The sequence below is a fragment of the Hyla sarda genome, chromosome 2, assembly GCF_029499605.1.
Source record: "Hyla sarda isolate aHylSar1 chromosome 2, aHylSar1.hap1, whole genome shotgun sequence".
In the NCBI taxonomy this organism is placed as follows: Eukaryota; Metazoa; Chordata; class Amphibia; order Anura; family Hylidae; genus Hyla; species Hyla sarda.
Window position 1 is genome coordinate 5,824,383 of NC_079190.1, and position 22,093 is coordinate 5,846,475.

Sequence of the window (22,093 nt, forward strand, 5' to 3'; positions counted from 1 at the left end):
GTGTATATAGAGATGTACATACAGTATATAGAGGTGTATATAGAGATGTACATACAGTATATAGAGGTGTATATAGAGATGTATATACAGTATATAGAGGTGTATATAGAGATGTACATACAGTATATAGAGGTGTATATAGAGATGTACATACAGTATATAGAGGTGTATATAGAGATGTATATACAGTATATAGACACCTACATATTGTCAGTATAAATGGCGGCTGCCGGTGCTGAAGGCAGAAATCCCCGGACATTGCTGGTTACAGGGGATCTCACTTTCCAATCTCCCCGGGGCCCTTCATAATACTGTGGTGGATTGGCCCCCACTACCTCTGTCATATGTGATGTCACCGGTCACATGACATATATCCTGGACTGTACCTGTAGACCAGGTGGGATCCAGAGGGAGATCAATAATAATCCACATGTTCTTATCCATTCCAGATCTGTGAAGATGAAGCCAAGAAACTACAAGCCAATGGGATCCCACCAGTCTCCCACATCGATCCAAACTTTAACCATTTCAGCTACACCCCCCGATCCCTTCCTGAGGATGATACCACTGTGGTGAGTGACTGGGGATGTCAACTAACATGGATATATATATATATATATATATATACACTGCTCAAAAACATAAAGGGAACATAAACACCACAATGTATATACACTGCTCAAAAACATAAAGGGAACATAAACAATACAATGTATATACACTGCTCAAAAACATAAAGGGAACATAAACAACACAATGTATATACACCGCTCAAAAACATAAAGGGAACATAAACAACACAATGTATAAACACTGCTCAAAAACATAAAGGGAACATAAACAACACAATGTATATACACTGCTCAAAAACATAAAGGGAACACAAACAACACAATGTATATACACTGCTCAAAAACATAAAGGGAACATAAACAACACAATGTATATACACCGCTCAAAAACATAAAGGGAACATAAACAACACAATGTATATACACTGCTCAAAAACATAAAGGGAACACAAACAATACAATGTATATACACTGCTCAAAAACATAAAGGGAACATAAACAACACAATGTATATACACTGCTCAAAAATATATAAAGGAAACACAAACAACACAATGTATATACACTGCTCAAAAACATAAAGGGAACATAAACAACACAATGTATATACACTGCTCAAAAACATAAAGGGAACACAAACAACACAATGTATATACACTGCTCAAAAACATAAAGGGAACATAAACAACACAATGTATATACACTGCTCAAAAACATAAAGGGAACACAAACAATACAATGTATATACACTGCTCAAAAACATAAAGGGAACATAAACAACACAATGTATATACACTGCTCAAAAATATATAAAGGGAACACAAACAACACAATGTATATACACTGCTCAAAAACATAAAGGGAACATAAACAACACAATGTATATACACTGCTCAAAAACATACAGGGAACATAAACACCACAATGTATATACACTGCTCAAAAACATAGTGGGAACATAAACAACACAATGTATATACACTGCTCAAAAACATAAAGGGAACACAAACAACACAATGTATATACACTGCTCAAAAACATAAAGGGAACATAAACAACACAATGTATATACACTGCTCAAAAACATAAAGGGAACATAAACAACACAATGTATATACACCGCTCAAAAACATAAAGGGAACATAAACAACACAATGTATATACACTGCTCAAAAACATAAAGGGAACATAAACAACACAATGTATATACACTGCTCAAAAACATAAAGGGAACATAAACAACACAATGTATATACACTGCTCAAAAACATAAAGGGAACATAAACAACACAATGTATATACACTGCTCAAAAACATAAAGGGAACATAAACAACACAATGTATATACACTGCTCAAAAACATAAAGGGAACGCAAACCCCACAATGTATATACACCGCTCAAAAACATAAAGGGAACACAAACAACACAATGTATATATACTGCTCAAAAACATAGTGGGAACATAAACAACACAATGTATATACACTGCTCAAAAACATAAAGGGAACACAAACAACACAATGTATATACACTGCTCAAAAACATAGAGGGAACATAAACAACACAATGTATATACACTGCTCAAAAACATAAAGGGAACGCAAACCCCACAATGTATATACACGGCTCAAAAACATAGTGGGAACATAAACAACACAATGTATATACACTGCTCAAAAACATAGTGGGAACATAAACAACACAATGTATATACACTGCTCAAAAACATAAAGGGAACATAAACAATACAATGTATATACACTGCTCAAAAACATAAAGGGAACACAAACAACACAATGTATATACACCGCTCAAAAACATAAAGGGAACATAAACAACACAATGTATATACACTGCTCAAAATAATAAAGGGAACATAAACACAATGTATATACACGTAGTGTCCAGAGCGTGGAGGCGCTACCAGGAGACAGGCCAGTACATCAGGAGACGTGGAGGAGGACGTAGGAGACAATAACCCAGCAGCAGGACCACTACCTCCGCCTTTGTACACGGAGGAGCAGGAGGAGCACTGCCAGAGCCCTGCAAAATGACCTCCAGCAGGCAACAAATGTGCATGTGTCCACTCAAACGGTCAGAAACAGACTCCATGAGGGTGGTATGAGGGCCCGACATCAACAGGTGGGGGATGTGCTAACAGCCCAACACCGTGCAGGACGTTTGGCATTTGCCAGAGAACACCAAGATTGGCAAATTCACCACTGGCGTCCTGTGCTCTTCACAGATGAAAGCAGGTTCACACTGAGCACATGTGACAGACGTGACAGAGTCTGGAGACGCCGTGTAGAACGTTCTGCTGCCTGCAACTTCCTCCAGCATGACTGGTTTTCAGTGGGTTAGTAATGGTGTGGGGTGGCATTTCTTTTGGGGTGCTGCACAGCCCTCCATGTGCTTGCCAGAGGTAGCCTGACTGCCCTTAGGTGCCGAGATGAGATCCTCAGACCCCTTGTGAGACCATATGCTGGTGCGGTTGGCCCTGGGTTCCTCCTAATACAAGACAATGCTAGACCTCATGTGGCTGGAGCAGTTCCTAAAACTTTGTGACTTTGCATTAGATTGTGAATTCCTCCTTGTGTTCCCTGGATGGTCTCTAGTCTCTCAACGTAGACAGAAACGTGACAGAAACATCCGTGAAATCCTCCGAAGACAACATGGCGGCTCACAGGATTCCTTCAGGGGTGGGGGGGGGGGGGAACATGTGATCATAGGGGGGGGGGGGGGGGGTGCAGCTAAAAAAGAGGCCACTCATCCCAGAATAAAGTGTAAACTTATCAGTGCGATGTAGTGTTAACATAATAGTATAAGTGACATAAATATAACCGCCATACAGTGTCCAAACATCAATAGTCCACAGTGTCCACATAATAGTACTATATAGTACACAAATAAAACTGGAATTGTGTCCAGAGATACACACACAATATATGGTAGTATAAAGTACACAAATAATACCACCATAAAGGGTCAAAATAGTGCCATACAGAGTGCACAACATAGAAGCACAAAGTACATAATACCGCTCTATAGTGCTGTAAAGTACACAAATGATGATGCCATAAAGTGTCCAATATAAATGCTGTACTGTGCACACATCATTCAATATAGTACAGAAATACTACTGCCATATCGTCCAAATAACTGTATCATACAGTGTACACAATATAGTGCTGTAAAGTACTTCAATAATACCGCCATAGTGTCCAAATATAAATGCCATACAGTGAACACATAGCGATAAAGTATGCAAAACAATACTGCCATACTGTCCAAATGGTGCCACACGGCACTACCCCTAATAGTGCTGAAAAGTACACAACCAATACCACCATTCAAGGCATAAATAATTCCGTCGTCACTGTGCACTGTACTTCTACAATACCGCCATCTCATGGTGATAATATGTATTATGCATTTCAATGGACAAAGTATTGTGCCGCCAGTCTGTGCCGCCTTCGCCTTATGGCTCCTCCCCCTCATGTGCCCCTGACCACCCCAACAGAGGACCTGCTGCCCCCAACTACTGGATCTCCCAATGAAGATTTAAAGGGGTATTCCTGGAAAAAAAAACGTTTTTTTTATTTATATCAACTGGCTCCAGAAAGTTAAACAGATTTGTAAATTACTTCTATCAAAAAAATCTTAATCCTTCCAATAATTATCAGCTGCTGAAGTTGAGTTGTTCTTTTCTGTCTGACAACAGTGCTCTCTGCTGACCTCTCTGCTTGTCTCGGGAACTGCACAGAGTAGAAGAGGTTTGCTATGGGGATTTGCTTCTACTCTGGACAGTTCCCGAGACACGTGTCATCAGAGAGCACTTAGACAGAAAAGAACAACTCAACTTCAGCAGCTCATAAGTACTGAAAGGATTAAGATTTTTTTAATAGAAGTAATTTACAAATCTGTTTAACTTTTTGGAGTCAGTTGATATGTAAAAAAAAGTTTTTTTTCCTGGATAACCCCTTTAACCCCTTAAGGACGCAGGACGTAAATGTACGTCCTGGTGCGGTGGTACTTAACGCACCAGGACGTACATTTACGTCCTGTGCATAACCGCAGGCATCGCAGCCAGGGACCCGCCGGCAATGGCCGACGCCCGCGATCTCGCGGGCGTCCGCCATTAACCCCTCAGGTGCTGGGATCAATACAGATCCCGGCATCTGCGGCAGTGCGCGATTTCAATGAACGATCGGATCGCCCGCAGCGCTGCTGCGGGGATCCGATCATTCATAACGCCGCACGGAGGTCCCCTCTCCTTCCTCCGTGCGGCTCCCGACGTCTCCTGCTCTGGTCTGTGATCGAGCAGACCAGAGCAGAAGATGACCGATAATACTGATCAGTGCTATGTCCTATACAGATCAGTATTAGCAATCATGGTATTGCTATGAATAGTCCCCTATGGGGACTATTCAAGTGTAAAAAAAAATATAGAAAAATGTAAAAGTAAAAAAAAAGTGAAAAATCCCCTCCCCCAATAAAAAAGTAAAACGTCCGTTTTTTCCTATTTTACCCCCAAAAAGCGTAAAAAATAAATTTAATAGACATATTTGGTATCACCACGTGCGTAAATGTCCGAAATATTAAAATAAAATGTTAATGATCCCGTACGGTGAACGGCGTGAACGTAAAAAAAAAAAGTCCAAAATTGCTGCTTTTTTAATACATTTTATTTAAAAAAATTATAAAAAATGTATTAAAAGTTTTTATATGCAAATGTGGTATCAAAAAAAGTACAGATCATGGCGCAAAAAATGAGCCCTCATACCGCCACTTATACGGAAAAATAAAAAAGTTAGAGGTCATCAAAATAAAGGTATTATAAACGTACTAATTTGGTTTAAAAGTTTGTGATTTTTTTAAAGCGCAACAATAATATAAAAGTATATAATAATGGGTATCATTTTAATCGTATTGACCCTCAGAATAAAGAACACACGTCATTTTTACCATAAATTGTACAACGTGAAAACGAAACCTTCCAAAATTATCAAAATTGCGTTTTTCGTTTTAATTTCCCCACAAAAATAGTGTTTTTTGGTTGCGCCATACATTTTATGATATAATGAGTGATGTCATTACAAAGGACAACTGGTCGCGCAAAAAACAAGCCCTCATACTAGTCTGTGGATGAAAATATAAAAGAGTTATTATTTTTAGAAGGCGAGGAGGAAAAAATGAAAACGTAAAAATTAAATTGTCTGAGTCCTTAAGGCCAAAATGGGCTGAGTCCTTAAGGGGTTAAAGGGGTATTCCAGCCCAAAGACATCTTATCCCCTATCCATCTTGCATCTTACATTCGGCACCCACCACTTTGAGCTGCACGCCGCGCTGCGCGGCGTGCAGCTCAAAGAGGTGGGTGCCGAATGCAAGATTGCGGGGGGGGGGGGGGGGGGATAGGGGATAGGGGATAAGATGTCTTAGGGCCGGAGTACCCCTTTAACCCTTCACAGTCAGTATAGGAATGTATCAGCTTTATCCTTGAAGCACATGGCTGGCGCTTAACATGGCGGTAATTCCGTGTGTGCCGTATTTGGTGCATATGTTAAACACCTACAGATCTGTTATCCTCCCGTAGCTGTTTATATCCCCGAGTGGCGTCTGGCGCAGCTGCGATCCCACGTGTAGATTTGCGGAGGAGCGGTTCACATTTTACTCGTCGGCTTCGTATATAATTATTTTTTTGCCTTTTTTCAGTGATGCTAAATGGAGCGCGGCTCCAGAATCACAAATCTTCATCGGATGAGATGTTCATTGAAAAGGCAACGTTGTAAATCATTATGTATCAACCCCAGAGACCATTCAGACAAATCCACAGATTCTCCCATCTGACACCTGCCGCTGTGCGAAAATAATGTCACATGTAATGCCACATGCTGCCAGCAGATGGCGATGAAGCAGTGTATTATAAACATTAAACAGTTATCAAAGATGATTGACTCCATCCCGCCGAGTACGCCAAATCTACATCCCACAAAACACTACGGATAAACTGATTCCCTGCAATATTGTTATTTCTGATGATGATCATGTTATATCATGTGACATGTCATGTGACCCGTGTCCTTGTCCGCTCCTTGCAGGCTACTCTCAGTATGTTTGAGGACATGGGCTTTATGAATAACTACAAGATCGATCGGGCGACACTAATCAGGTTTGTGATATCAATGGACACCCCTCAGCCCTCTTATGTAGCCTTCACATACAGTCATGTGATTTGATGCCACCAGGGCTCCAGTATCTGCCCCTTTTGGTGATATCTAAGGTTCTATTAATGACTTCTTTGTCTTTAGATTTTGCCTTATGGTGAAGAAGGGTTACAGGGACCCTCCATATCACAACTGGATGCACGCCTTCTCTGTCACACACTTCTGCTACCTGCTGGACAAGAACTTGGAACTCTGCAATTACTTGGAGTAAGTTGCATTTGCACTTCACAACCTCTAGATGGCGCTATAGGACACAGTGTAGTATTATAATGCAGGTGCACTTCCACATTCTACCATTAGATGGTGCTATAGTACACAGTACAGTATTATAGTGGAGGTGCACTTCCACATTCTACCATTAGATGGCGCTATAGTACACAGTGTAGTATTATAATGGAGGTGCACTCCCACATTCTACCATTAAATGGTGCTATAGTACACAGTGTAGTATTATAATGGAGGTGCACTTCCACATTCTACCATTAGATGGTGTTATAGTACACAGTGTAGTATTATAATGGAGGTGCACTTCCACATTCTACCATTAGATGGTGCTATAGTACACAGTGTAGTATTATAATGGAGGTGCACTTCCACATTCTACCATTAGATGGTGCTATAGTACGCAGTGCAGTATTATAATGGAGGGGCACTTCCACAATGTACCATTAGATGGTGCTATAGTACACAGTGTAGTATTATAATGGAGGTGCACTTCCACATTTTACCATTAGATGGTGCTATAGTACACAGTGTAGTATTATAATGGAGGTGTACTTCCACATTCTACCATTAGATGGTGCTATAGTACACAGTGTAGTATTATAATGGAGGTGCACTTCCACTTTCTACCATTAGATGGTGCTGTAGTACACAGTGTAGTATTATAATGGAGGTGCACTTCCACATTCTACCATTAGATGATGCTATAGTACACAGTGTAGTATTATAATGGAGGTGCACTTCCACATTCTACCATTAGATGGTGCTATAGTACACAGTGTAGTATTATAATGTAGGTGTACTTCCACATTCTACCATTAGATGGTGCTGTAGTACACAGTACAGTATTATAATGGAGGTGCACTTCCACATTCTACCATTAGATGGTGCTATAGTACACAGTGTAGTATTATAATGGAGGTGCACTTCCACATTTTACCATTAGATGGTGCTATAGTACACAGTGTAGTATTATAGTGGAGGTGCACTTCCACATTCTACCATTAGATGGTGATAAAGTACACAGAGGAGTATTATAACAGAGGTGCCCATCTAGATTGTACCACTAGATGGCAGTATAGTATAAAGTGCTGAATAATAATGGAGATTACTCCATCCACAATCTACCATTAATACACAGTGGAGTATTATAATATAGGTGCATTGCCACATTTTACCGTTAGATGGTGCTATAATACACAGTTTACAGTATTATAATAGAGGTGCACTTCCACATGCTACCATTAGATGGTGATATAATACACAGTTTACAGTATTATAATAGAGGTGCACTTCCACATGCTATCATTAGATGGTGCTATAATACACAGTTTACAGTATTATAATAGAGGTGCACTTCCACATTCTACCATTAGATGGTGATATAATACACAGTTTACAGTATTATAATAGAGGTGCACTTCCACATGCTATCATTAGATGGTGCTATAATACACAGTTTACAGTATTATATAAGAGGTGCACTTCCACATTCTACCATTAGATGGTGATATAGTACACAGTTTACAGTATTATATTAGAGGTGCACTTCCACATTCTACCATTAGATGGTGATATAATACAAAGTTTACAGTATTATATTAGAGGTGCACTTCCACATGCTATCATTAGATGGTGCTATAATACACAGTTTACAGTATTATAATAGAGGTGCACTTCCACATTCTACCATTAGATGGTGGTGTGCAGAAAGATAATTTTTTGGCTCTTTTTTATGTCCCTTTTGCTAATGTTATTTATTTTTTATTTTTTTCAGGGACATTGAAATTTTCGCCTTGTTTGTTTCGTGTTTGTGCCACGATTTGGATCACCGGGGGACCAACAATTCCTTCCAGGTGGCCTCGGTAGGTGTTGGGGCGCTCGGTCCTGTCACCTCGGGGCTCATGGTTATTTCCAGATAATAATTCTGTCTATTTTATATAGAAATCAGTGCTGGCGGCCCTGTACAGCTCCGAGGGGTCCGTAATGGAGGTGAGTAGATCCTGCGCCCCCCACAGGACATTACTGGTAGGACAGATCTACAAAGGTGACTGTGCATTTTATTCTGCATTACAGTGTTTCCCAACCAGGGTGTCTCCAGCTGTTGCAAAACTACAACTCCCAGCATGCCCGGACAGCCTTTGGCTGTCCGGGCATGCTGGGAGTTGTAGTTTTGCAACAGCTGGAGGCACCCTAGTTGGGAAACCCTGCTGTATTACTTCCTGTCTTATACTCCAGTCACAGCCAGAGCTGCATTTACAATACTGCTGACTGTGCTGGTAGACTGCTGTGAAGTCCCACAATTCACTGCGGCATAGACCTGCAACCTGAGAGCAGCAGAATTAAGAGTGCAGCTCTGGGAGCATTATATGATGCTGTAATGAGGGTTTTGTCTTCTTCCGGCAGAGACATCACTTTGCTCAGGCCATCGCCATCCTCAACTCACAGGGGTGTAACATATTTGAACAGTTTTCACGGAAGGTGAGTAGATGTGGACCATCCCATCCTGCAGGGGGGGGGGGGAGGGGCATTTAAAAGAGGGTCCATGCTCTTGTAGACCACTTTCCATTTAGTTAATGATAATGTACACAGTACAGTATGATAATGAAAGTGCACATCCGCTCAGATGGTGCTATACAACACAGTGGAGTATTATAAATGAGACGCACATCCTGATTTTACCATTAGATGGCGATATAGTACACAGCGGAGTCTTGGAATGAAAGTGCATATTCAGATTTTACCACTAGATGGTGCAAAAGTACACAGTGGAGTATTATAATAGAGGTGCACATCCATATTCTACCATTAGATGGTGCTATAGTACACAGTGTAGTATTATAATGGAGATGCACTTCCACAATCTACCATTAGATGGTGCTATAGTACACAGTACAGTATTATAATTGAGAGACACATCCATATTCTACCATTAGATGGTGCTATAGTACACAATGGAGTATTTTGATAGAGGTGCACATCCATATTCTACCATTAGATGGTGCTATAGTTCACAGTGTAGTATTATAATGGAGGTGCACTTCCACAATCTACCATTAGATGGTGCTATAGTTCACAGTGTAGTATTATAATGGAGGTGCACTTCCACATTCTACCATTAGATGGTGCTATAGTACACAGTGTAGTATTATAATGGAGGGGAACTTCCACATTCTACCATTAGATGGTGCTATAGTACACAGTGTAGTATTATAATGGAGGTGCACTTCCACATTCTACCATTAGATGGTGCTATAGTACACAGTGTAGTATTATAATGGAGGTGCACTTCCACAATCTACCATTAGATGGTGATATAGTACACAGTACAGTATTATAATTGAGAGACACATCCATATTCTACCATTAGATGGTGCTATAGTACACAGTACAGTATTATAATTGAGAGACACATCCATATTCTACCATTAGATGGTGCTATAGTACACAATGGAGTATTTTGATAGAGGTGCACATCCATATTCTACCATTAGATGGTGCTATAGTTCACAGTGTAGTATTATAATGGAGGTGCACTTCCACATTCTACCATTAGATGGTGCTATAGTACACCGTACAGTATTATAATGGAGGTGCACTTCCACATGCTACCATTAGATGGTGCTATAGTACACAGTACAGTATTATAATGGAGATACACATCCATATTCTACCATTAGTTGTTCATATAATACACCGTATAGCAGTGTTTCCCAACCTTCTTCGGGACGGGGAACCCCTCGAAAAAAAACCCTACCGAAGTTGACGAGCAAAAAGGAAACAGCCACAATGCAATGCACAATATTTATCTACCTGTTTACCTGTGGGTATGTAGATTACAGTGCTGCTTTATACAGCGACTCACAGATGGCGTCTGCTAAAATCAGTGTCGTTCCTTTATCTTCTCCGTCTGGTCCGGACGACCGTCATAACGATTTCTTCTACCCACAATTCTTCACCGTTAAACCTGAAAAGCAAACTTATTAGGATCCGCACTTTACCAGCATCAGCCTCCAGATTCCCCTTTTACAAGTGAGAAGGAATACAGGGGTGTATAGGTTTAAAGGGGTAACAGAGGGGTGTACATGGGTGACAGAGGGGTGTACATGGGTGACAGAGGGGTGTAGAGGAGTGTACAAGGGTGACAGAGGGGTGTAGAGATGTGTACATGGGTGACAGAGGGGTGAAGAGGAGCGTACATGGGTGACAGAGGGGTGTAGAGGAGTGTACATGGGTGACAGAAGGGTGTAGAGGAGTGTACATGGGTGACAGAGGGGTATAGAGGAGTGTACATGGGTGACAGATGGGTGTACATGGGTAACAGAGGGGTGTAGAGATGTGTACATGGGTGACAGAGGGGTGAAGAGGAGCGTACATGGGTGGCAGAGGGGTGTAGAGGAGTGTACATGGGTGACAGAGGGGTATAGAGGAGTGTACATGGGTGACAGAGGGGTGTAGAGGAGTGTACATGGGTGACAGAGGGGTGTAGAGGAGTGTACATGGCTGACAGAGGGGTGTAGAGGAGTGTACATGGGTGACAGAGGGGTGTAGAGGAGTGTACATGGCTGACAGAGGGGTGTAGAGGAGTGTACATGGCTGACAGAGGGGTGTAGAGGAGTGTACATGGCTGACAGAGGGGTGTAGAGGAGTGTACATGGCTGACAGAGGGGTGTAGAGGAGTGTACATGGCTGACAGAGGGGTGTAGAGGAGTGTACATGGCTGACAGAGGGGTGTAGAGGAGTGTACATGGGTGACAGAGGGGTATTGAGGAGTGTACATGGGTGACAGAGGGGTGTAGAGGAGTGTACATGGGTGACAGATGGGTGTAGAGATGTGTACATGGGTGACAGAGGGGTATTGAGGAGTGTACATGGGTAACAGAGGGGTGTAGAGATGTGTACATGGGTGACAGAGGGGTGTAGAGGAGTGTACATGGGTGACAGAGGGGTGTAGAGGAGTGTATATGGGTGACAGAGGGGTATAGTGGAGTGTACATGGGTGACAGAGGGGTGTAGAGGAGTGTACATGGGTGACAGAGGGGTGTAGAGGAGTGTACATGGCTGACAGAGGGGTATTGAGGAGTGTACATGGGTAACAGAGGGGTGTAGAGATGTGTACATGGGTGACAGAGGGGTGTAGTGGAGTGTACATGGGTGACAGAGGGGTGTAGAGGAGTGTACATGGGTAACAGAGGGGTGTAGAGGAGTGTACATGGGTGACAGAGGGGTGTAGAGGAGTGTACATGAATGACAGAGGGGTGTAGAGGAGTGTACATGGGTGACAGAGGGGTGTAGAGGAGTGTACATGGGTGACAGATGGGTGTAGAAGAGTGTACATGGGTGACAGATGGGTGTAGAAGAGTGTACATGGGTGACAGATGGGTGTAGAGGAGTGTACATGGGTGACAGAGGGGTGTAGAGAAGTGTACATGGGTGACAGAGGGGTGTAGAGGAGTGTACGTGGGTGACAGAGGGGTGTAGAGGAGTGTACGTGGGTGACAGAGGGGTGTAGAGAAGTGTACATGGGTGACAGAGGGGTGTAGAGGAAAGTACATGGGTGACAGAGGGGTGTAGAGGAGTGTACATGGGTGACAGGGGAATGTAGAGGAAAGTACATGGGTGACAGAGGGGTGTAGAGGAGTGTACATGGGTGACAGAGGGGTGTAGAGGAGTGTACATGGGTGACAGAGGGGTGTAGAGGAAAGTGCATGGTTGACAGAGGGGTGTAGAGGAAAGTACATGGTTGACAGAGGGGTGTAGAGGAGTGTACATGGGTGACAGAGGGGTGAAGAGGAGCGTACATGGGTGACAGAGGGGTGTAGAGGAGTGTACATGGGTGACAGAGGGGTATAGAGGAGTGTACATGGGTGACAGAGGGGTGTAGAGGAGTGTACATGGCTGACAGAGGGGTGTAGAGGAGTGTACATGGCTGACAGAGGGGTGTAGAGGAGTGTACATGGGTGACAGAGGGGTGTAGAGGAGTGTACATGGGTGACAGAGGGGTGTAGAGGAGTGTACATGGCTGACAGAGGGGTGTAGAGGAGTGTACATGGCTGACAGAGGGGTATTGAGGAGTGTACATGGGTGACAGAGGGGTGTAGAGGAGTGTACATGGGTGACAGATGGGTGTACATGGGTAACAGAGGGGTGTAGAGATGTGTACATGGGTGACAGAGGGGTGTAGAGGAGTGTACATGGGTGACAGAGGGGTGTAGAGGAGTGTATATGGGTGACAGAGGGGTATAGTGGAGTGTACATGGGTGACAGAGGGTATAGAGGAGTGTACATGGGTGACAGAGGGGTGTAGAGGAGTGTACATGGGTAACAGAGGGGTGTAGAGGAGTGTACATGGGTGACAGAGGGGTGTAGAGGAGTGTACATGAATGACAGAGGGGTGTAGAGGAGTGTACATGGGTGACAGATGGGTGTAGAAGAGTGTACATAGGTGACAGATGGGTGTAGAAGAGTGTACATGGGTGACAGATGGGTGTAGAAGAGTGTACATGGGTGACAGATGGGTGTAGAAGAGTGTACATGGGTGACAGATGGGTGTAGAGGAGTGTACATGGGTGACAGAGGGGTGTAGAGAAGTGTACATGGGTGACAGAGGGGTGTAGAGGAGTGTACGTGGGTGACAGAGGGGTGTAGAGGAGTGTACGTGGGTGACAGAGGGGTGTAGAGGAGTGTACGTGGGTGACAGAGGGGTGTAGAGGAAAGTACATGGGTGACAGAGGGGTGTAGAGGAAAGTACATGGGTGACAGAGGGGTGTAGAGCAGTGTACATGGGTGACAGGGGAATGTAGAGGAAAGTACATGGGTGACAGAGGGGTGTAGAGGAGTGTACATGGGTGACAGAGGGGTGTAGAGGAGTGTACATGGGTGACAGGGGTGTAGAGGAAAGTGCATGGTTGACAGAGGGGTGTAGAGGAAAGTACATGGTTGACAGAGGGGTGTAGAGGAGTGTACATGGGTGACAGAGGGGTGAAGAGGAGCGTACATGGGTGACAGAGGGGTGTAGAGGAGCGTACATGGGTGACAGAGGGGTGTAGAGGAGTGTACATGGGTGACAGAGGGGTATAGAGGAGTGTACATGGGTGACAGGGGTGTAGAGGAGTGTACATGGGTGACAGAGGGGTGTAGAGGAGTGTACATGGGTGACAGAGGGGTACAGAGGAGTGTACATGGGTGACAGAGGGATGTAGAGGAGTGTACATGGGTGACAGAGGGGTGTAGAGGAGTGTACATGGGTGACAGAGGGTATAGAGGAGTGTACATGGGTGACAGAGGGGTGTAGAGGAGTGTACATGGGTGACAGAGGGGTGTAGAGGAGTGTACATGGGTGACAGAGGGTATAGAGGAGTGTACATGGGTGACAGAGGGGTGTAGAGGAGTGTACATGGGTGACAGAGGGGTGTAGAGGAGTGTACATGGGTGACAGAGGGGTACAGAGGAGTGTACATGGGTGACAGAGGGGTGTAGAGGAGTGTACATGGGTGACAGAGGGTATAGAGGAGTGTACATGGGTGACAGAGGGGTGTAGAGGAGTGTACATGGGTGACAGAGGGTATAGAGGAGTGTACATGGGTGACAGAGGGGTGTAGAGAAGTGTACATGGGTGACAGAGGGGTGTAGAGGAGTGTACATGGGTGACAGAGGGGTGTAGAGGAAAGTACATGGTTGACAGAGGGGTGTAGAGGAGTGTACATGAATGACAGAGGGGTGTAGAGGAGTGTACATGGGTGACAGAGGGGTGTAGAGGAGTGTACATGGGTGACAGAGGGGTGTAGAGGAGTGTACATGGGTGACAGAGGGGTGTAGAGGAAAGTACATGGGTGACAGAGGGGTGTAGAGGAGTGTACATGGGTGACAGAGGGGTGTAGAGGAGCGTACATGGATGACAGAGGGGTGTAGAGAAGTGTACATGGGTGACAGAGGGGTGTAGAGGAGTGTACATGGGTGACAGAGGGGTGTAGAGGAAAGTACATGGGTGACAGAGGGGTGTAGAGGAGTGTACATGGGTGACAGAGGGGTGTAGAGGAGTGTACATGGGTGACAGAGGGGTGTAGAGGAGTGTACATGGGTGACAGAGGGGTGTAGAGGAGTGTACATGGGTGACAGAGGGGTGTAAAGGAGTGTACATGGGTGACAGAGGGGTGTAGAGGGGTGTACATGGGTGACAGAGGGGTGTAGAGGAGTGTACATGGGTGACAGAGGGGTTTAGAGGAGTGTACATGGGTGACAGAGGGGTGTAGAGGAGTGTACATGGGTGACAGATGGGTGAAGAGGAGTGTACATGGGTGACAGAGGGGTGTAGAGGAGTGTACATGAATGACAGAGGGGTTTAGAGGAGTGTACATGGGTGACAGAGGGGTGTAGAGGGGTGTACATGGGTGACAGAGTGGTATAGAGGAGTGTACATGGGTGACAGAGGGGTGTAGAGGGGTGTACATGGGTGGCAGAGGGGTATAGAGGAGTGTACATGGGTAACAGAGGGGTGTAGAGGGGTGGACATGGGTGACAGAGGGGTGTAGAGGAGTGTACATGGGTGACAGAGGGGTGTAGAGGAGTGTACATGGGTGACAGAGGGGTGTAGAGGGGTGTACATGGGTGACAGAGGGGTGTAGAGGAGTGTACATGGGTGAAAGATGGGTGTAGAGGAGTGTACATGGGTGACAGAGGGGTGTAGAGGGGTGTACATGGGTGACAGAGGGGTGTAGAGGAGTGTACATGAATGACAGAGGGGTTTAGAGGAGTGTACATGGGTGACAGAGGGGTGTAGAGGAGTGTACATGGGTGAAAGATGGGTGTAGAGGAGTGTACATGGGTGACAGAGGGGTGTAGAGGGGTGTACATGGGTGACAGAGGGGAGTACATGGGTGGCAGAGGGGTATAGAGGAGTGTACATGGGTAACAGAGGGGTGTAGAGGGGTGTACATGGGTGACAGAGGGGTGTACATGGGTGGCAGAGGGGTATAGAGGAGTGTACATGGGTAACAGAGGGGTGTAGAGAAGTGTACATGGGTGACAGAGGGGTGTAGAGGAAAGTACATGGGTGACAGAGGGGTGTAGAGGAGTGTACATGGGTGACAGGGGAATGTAGAGGAAAGTACATGGGTGACAGAGGGGTGTAGAGGAGTGTACATGGGTGACAGAGGGGTGTAGAGGAGTGTACATGGGTGACAGGGGTGTAGAGGAAAGTGCATGGTTGACAGAGGGGTGTAGAGGAAAGTACATGGTTGACAGAGGGGTGTAGAGGAGTGTACATGGGTGACAGAGGGGTGAAGAGGAGCGTACATGGGTGACAGAGGGGTGTAGAGGAGTGTACATGGGTGACAGAGGGGTATAGAGGAGTGTACATGGGTGACAGAGGGGTGTAGAGGAGTGTACATGGGTGACAGAGGGGTGTAGAGGAGTGTACATGGCTGACAGAGGGGTGTAGAGGAGTGTACATGGGTGACAGAGGGGTGTAGAGGAGTGTACATGGGTGACAGAGGGGTGTAGAGGAGTGTACATGGCTGACAGAGGGGTGTAGAGGAGTGTACATGGCTGACAGAGGGGTATTGAGGAGTGTACATGGGTGACAGAGGGGTGTAGAGGAGTGTACATGGGTGACAGATGGGTGTACATGGGTAACAGAGGGGTGTAGAGATGTGTACATGGGTGACAGAGGGGTGTAGAGGAGTGTACATGGGTGACAGAGGGGTGTAGAGGAGTGTATATGGGTGACAGAGGGGTATAGTGGAGTGTACATGGGTGACAGAGGGTATAGAGGAGTGTACATGGGTGACAGAGGGGTGTAGAGGAGTGTACATGGGTAACAGAGGGGTGTAGAGGAGTGTACATGGGTGACAGAGGGGTGTAGAGGAGTGTACATGAATGACAGAGGGGTGTAGAGGAGTGTACATGGGTGACAGATGGGTGTAGAAGAGTGTACATAGGTGACAGATGGGTGTAGAAGAGTGTACATGGGTGACAGATGGGTGTAGAAGAGTGTACATGGGTGACAGATGGGTGTAGAAGAGTGTACATGGGTGACAGATGGGTGTAGAGGAGTGTACATGGGTGACAGAGGGGTGTAGAGAAGTGTACATGGGTGACAGAGGGGTGTAGAGGAGTGTACGTGGGTGACAGAGGGGTGTAGAGGAGTGTACGTGGGTGACAGAGGGGTGTAGAGGAGTGTACGTGGGTGACAGAGGGGTGTAGAGGAAAGTACATGGGTGACAGAGGGGTGTAGAGGAAAGTACATGGGTGACAGAGGGGTGTAGAGCAGTGTACATGGGTGACAGGGGAATGTAGAGGAGTGTACATGGGTGACAGAGGGGTGTAGAGGAGTGTACATGGGTGACAGGGGTGTAGAGGAAAGTGCATGGTTGACAGAGGGGTGTAGAGGAAAGTACATGGTTGACAGAGGGGTGTAGAGGAGTGTACATGGGTGACAGAGGGGTGAAGAGGAGCGTACATGGGTGACAGAGGGGTGTAGAGGAGCGTACATGGGTGACAGAGGGGTGTAGAGGAGTGTACATGGGTGACAGAGGGGTATAGAGGAGTGTACATGGGTGACAGAGGGGTGTAGAGGAAAGTACATGGTTGACAGAGGGGTGTAGAGGAGTGTACATGGGTGACAGAGGGGTGAAGAGGAGTGTACATGGGTGACAGAGGGGTATAGAGGAGTGTACATGGTTGACAGAGGGGTGTAGAGGAAAGTACATGGTTGACAGAGGGGTGTAGAGGAGTGTACATGGGTGACAGAGGGGTGAAGAGGAGCGTACATGGGTGACAGAGGGGTGTAGAGGAGCGTACATGGGTGACAGAGGGGTGTAGAGGAGTGTACATGGGTGACAGAGGGGTATAGAGGAGTGTACATGGGTGACAGGGGTGTAGAGGAGTGTACATGGGTGACAGAGGGGTGTAGAGGAGTGTACATGGGTGACAGAGGGGTACAGAGGAGTGTACATGGGTGACAGAGGGATGTAGAGGAGTGTACATGGGTGACAGAGGGGTGTAGAGGAGTGTACATGGGTGACAGAGGGTATAGAGGAGTGTACATGGGTGACAGAGGGGTGTAGAGGAGTGTACATGGGTGACAGAGGGGTGTAGAGGAGTGTACATGGGTGACAGAGGGTATAGAGGAGTGTACATGGGTGACAGAGGGGTGTAGAGGAGTGTACATGGGTGACAGAGGGGTGTAGAGGAGTGTACATGGGTGACAGAGGGGTGTAGAGGAGTGTACATGGGTGACAGAGGGTATAGAGGAGTGTACATGGGTGACAGAGGGGTGTAGAGGAGTGTACATGGGTGACAGAGGGTATAGAGGAGTGTACATGGGTGACAGAGGGGTGTAGAGAAGTGTACATGGGTGACAGAGGGGTGTAGAGGAGTGTACATGGGTGACAGAGGGGTGTAGAGGAAAGTACATGGTTGACAGAGGGGTGTAGAGGAGTGTACATGAATGACAGAGGGGTGTAGAGGAGTGTACATGGGTGACAGAGGGGTGTAGAGGAGTGTACATGGGTGACAGAGGGGTGTAGAGGAGTGTACATGGGTGACAGAGGGGTGTAGAGGAAAGTACATGGGTGACAGAGGGGTGTAGAGGAGTGTACATGGGTGACAGAGGGGTGTAGAGGAGCGTACATGGATGACAGAGGGGTGTAGAGAAGTGTACATGGGTGACAGAGGGGTGTAGAGGAGTGTACATGGGTGACAGAGGGGTGTAGAGGAAAGTACATGGGTGACAGAGGGGTGTAGAGGAGTGTACATGGGTGACAGAGGGGTGTAGAGGAGTGTACATGGGTGACAGAGGGGTGTAGAGGAGTGTACATGGGTGACAGAGGGGTGTAGAGGAGTGTACATGGGTGACAGAGGGGTGTAAAGGAGTGTACATGGGTGACAGAGGGGTGTAGAGGGGTGTACATGGGTGACAGAGGGGTGTAGAGGAGTGTACATGGGTGACAGAGGGGTTTAGAGGAGTGTACATGGGTGACAGAGGGGTGTAGAGGAGTGTACATGGGTGACAGATGGGTGAAGAGGAGTGTACATGGGTGACAGAGGGGTGTAGAGAAGTGTACATGAATGACAGAGGGGTTTAGAGGAGTGTACATGGGTGACAGAGGGGTGTAGAGGGGTGTACATGGGTGACAGAGTGGTATAGAGGAGTGTACATGGGTGACAGAGGGGTGTAGAGGGGTGTACATGGGTGGCAGAGGGGTATAGAGGAGTGTACATGGGTAACAGAGGGGTGTAGAGGGGTGGACATGGGTGACAGAGGGGTGTAGAGGAGTGTACATGGGTGACAGAGGGGTGTAGAGGAGTGTACATGGGTGACAGAGGGGTGTAGAGGGGTGTACATGGGTGACAGATGGGTGAAGAGGAGTGTACATGGGTGACAGAGGGGTGTAGAGAAGTGTACATGAATGACAGAGGGGTTTAGAGGAGTGTACATGGGTGACAGAGGGGTGTAGAGGGGTGTACATGGGTGACAGAGTGGTATAGAGGAGTGTACATGGGTGACAGAGGGGTGTAGAGGGGTGTACATGGGTGGCAGAGGGGTATAGAGGAGTGTACATGGGTAACAGAGGGGTGTAGAGGGGTGGACATGGGTGACAGAGGGGTGTAGAGGAGTGTACATGGGTGACAGAGGGGTGTAGAGGAGTGTACATGGGTGACAGAGGGGTGTAGAGGGGTGTACATGGGTGACAGAGGGGTGTAGAGGAGTGTACATGGGTGACAGATGGGTGTAGAGGAGTGTACATGGGTGACAGAGGGGTGTAGAGGAGTGTACATGGGTGAAAGATGGGTGTAGAGGAGTGTACATGGGTGACAGAGGGGTGTACATGGGTGACAGAGGGGTGTAGAGGAGTGTACATGGGTGACAGAGGGGTGTAGAGGAAAGTACATGGGTGACAGAGGGGTGTAGAGGAGTGTACATGGGTGACAGAGGGGTGTAGAGGAGCGTACATGGATGACAGAGGGGTGTAGAGAAGTGTACATGGGTGACAGAGGGGTGTAGAGGAGTGTACATGGGTGACAGAGGGGTGTAGAGGAAAGTACATGGGTGACAGAGGGGTGTAGAGGAGTGTACATGGGTGACAGAGGGGTGTAGAGGAGTGTACATGGGTGACAGAGGGGTGTAGAGGAGTGTACATGGGTGACAGAGGGGTGTAGAGGAGTGTACATGGGTGACAGAGGGGTGTAAAGGAGTGTACATGGGTGACAGAGGGGTGTAGAGGGGTGTACATGGGTGACAGAGGGGTGTAGAGGAGTGTACATGGGTGACAGAGGGGTTTAGAGGAGTGTACATGGGTGACAGAGGGGTGTAGAGGAGTGTACATGGGTGACAGAGGGGTGTAGAGGAGTGTACATGGGTGACAGAGGGGTGTAGAGAAGTGTACATGAATGACAGAGGGGTTTAGAGGAGTGTACATGGGTGACAGAGGGGTGTAGAGGGGTGTACATGGGTGACAGAGTGGTATAGAGGAGTGTACATGGGTGACAGAGGGGTGTAGAGGGGTGTACATGGGTGGCAGAGGGGTATAGAGGAGTGTACATGGGTAACAGAGGGGTGTAGAGGGGTGGACATGGGTGACAGAGGGGTGTAGAGGAGTGTACATGGGTGACAGAGGGGTGTAGAGGAGTGTACATGGGTGACAGAGGGGTGTAGAGGGGTGTACATGGGTGACAGAGGGGTGTAGAGGAGCGTACATGGATGACAGAGGGGTGTAGAGAAGTGTACATGGGTGACAGAGGGGTGTAGAGGAGTGTACATGGGTGACAGAGGGGTGTAGAGGAAAGTACATGGGTGACAGAGGGGTGTAGAGGAGTGTACATGGGTGACAGAGGGGTGTAGAGGAGTGTACATGGGTGACAGAGGGGTGTAGAGGAGTGTACATGGGTGACAGATGGGTGTAGAGGAGTGTACATGGGTGAAAGATGGGTGTAGAGGAGTGTACATGGGTGACAGAGGGGTGTAGAGGGGTGTACATGGGTGACAGAGGGGTGTAGAGGAGTGTACATGAATGACAGAGGGGTTTAGAGGAGTGTACATGGGTGACAGAGGGGTGTAGAGGAGTGTACATGGGTGAAAGATGGGTGTAGAGGAGTGTACATGGGTGACAGAGGGGTGTAGAGGGGTGTACATGGGTGACAGAGGGGTATAGAGGGGTGTACATGGGTAACAGAGGGGTGTAGAGGGGTGTACATGGGTGACAGAGGGGTGTACATGGGTGGCAGAGGGGTATAGAGGAGTGTACATGGGTAACAGAGGGGTGTAGAGGGGTGTACATGGGTGACAGAGGGGTGTACATGGGTGGCAGAGGGGTATAGAGGAGTGTACATGGGTAACAGAGGGGTGTAGAGGGGTGTACATGGGTGACAGAGGGGTATAGAGGAGTGTACATGGGTGACAGAGGGGTGTACATGGGTGACAGAGGGGTGTAGAGGGGTGTACATGGGTGACAGAGGGGTGTAGGGGGTGAAAGGGTTGGAGGGAAGTGACAAGTTGGTAACAGAGGGGTAGAAAGGGGTGACAAAGGGACAGAGGGGTGAATAGTGGGGGTTGGACATTGGTGATAGGGGGGTAGATTGGGGGGTGGTCAGAGGGGTGGTTAACATGGGGGACAGGAAAGTGGGAAAGGGGGTAACAGAAGGGTGACAAAGGGGGGGGTGGACAGGGGTGACAGAGGGGAGAGGGTGCACTAACTTAATTAAGCTGAGCTGAGACGTCCTTTTGCGGGGGGCAAGAAGAATCCATGGGTCCGGGAAGATAATCCGGGGGGCCGGCACACCATGCCCTGCATTTCTCCCCTTCCCAACCTGCGCGCCTGTGACTCGCTCATGGTGCCAGAGGGGGACGCTGTTTGCACAGTGCACACGTGCGCGCAATACGCACGCAGGCTTCCCTTCCCCCTTCCACCCGTAATTCACAGACGCGCAGGCCAGGGTGGGAGATTAAAAAAAAAAATAATTACCTTCTGGAGCCCACGGAGCCCCTGGCAGTTCTCAATGGAACCCCGCTTGGGAATCACTGCCGTAGAGTAATATTATGGAGGTGCACATCCACATTTTACCATTAGATGGC

The 22,093-nt window shown here is 46.9% G+C and overlaps 1 protein-coding gene across 4 annotated transcripts in view; it reads left to right on the forward strand.

Annotated features, from left to right (window-relative positions):
* Nucleotides 1-22,093, forward strand: part of PDE2A (phosphodiesterase 2A) — a 762,902-nt gene that overhangs the window by 700,269 nt on the left and 40,540 nt on the right. For all 4 annotated transcript variants that reach the window (XR_008889432.1, XM_056561064.1, XM_056561065.1 and 1 more), the window contains 6 exons: nucleotides 450-572; nucleotides 6,673-6,743; nucleotides 6,883-7,005; nucleotides 8,798-8,885; nucleotides 8,965-9,012; nucleotides 9,427-9,501. Coding sequence is in view for 3 of the 4 variants with exons in the window: in XM_056561064.1 (XP_056417039.1) it covers nucleotides 450-572; nucleotides 6,673-6,743; nucleotides 6,883-7,005; nucleotides 8,798-8,885; nucleotides 8,965-9,012; nucleotides 9,427-9,501 (528 nt within the window). In the remaining variant the exon portion in view is untranslated. The remainder of the gene's footprint in view (nucleotides 1-449; nucleotides 573-6,672; nucleotides 6,744-6,882; nucleotides 7,006-8,797; nucleotides 8,886-8,964; nucleotides 9,013-9,426; nucleotides 9,502-22,093) is intronic.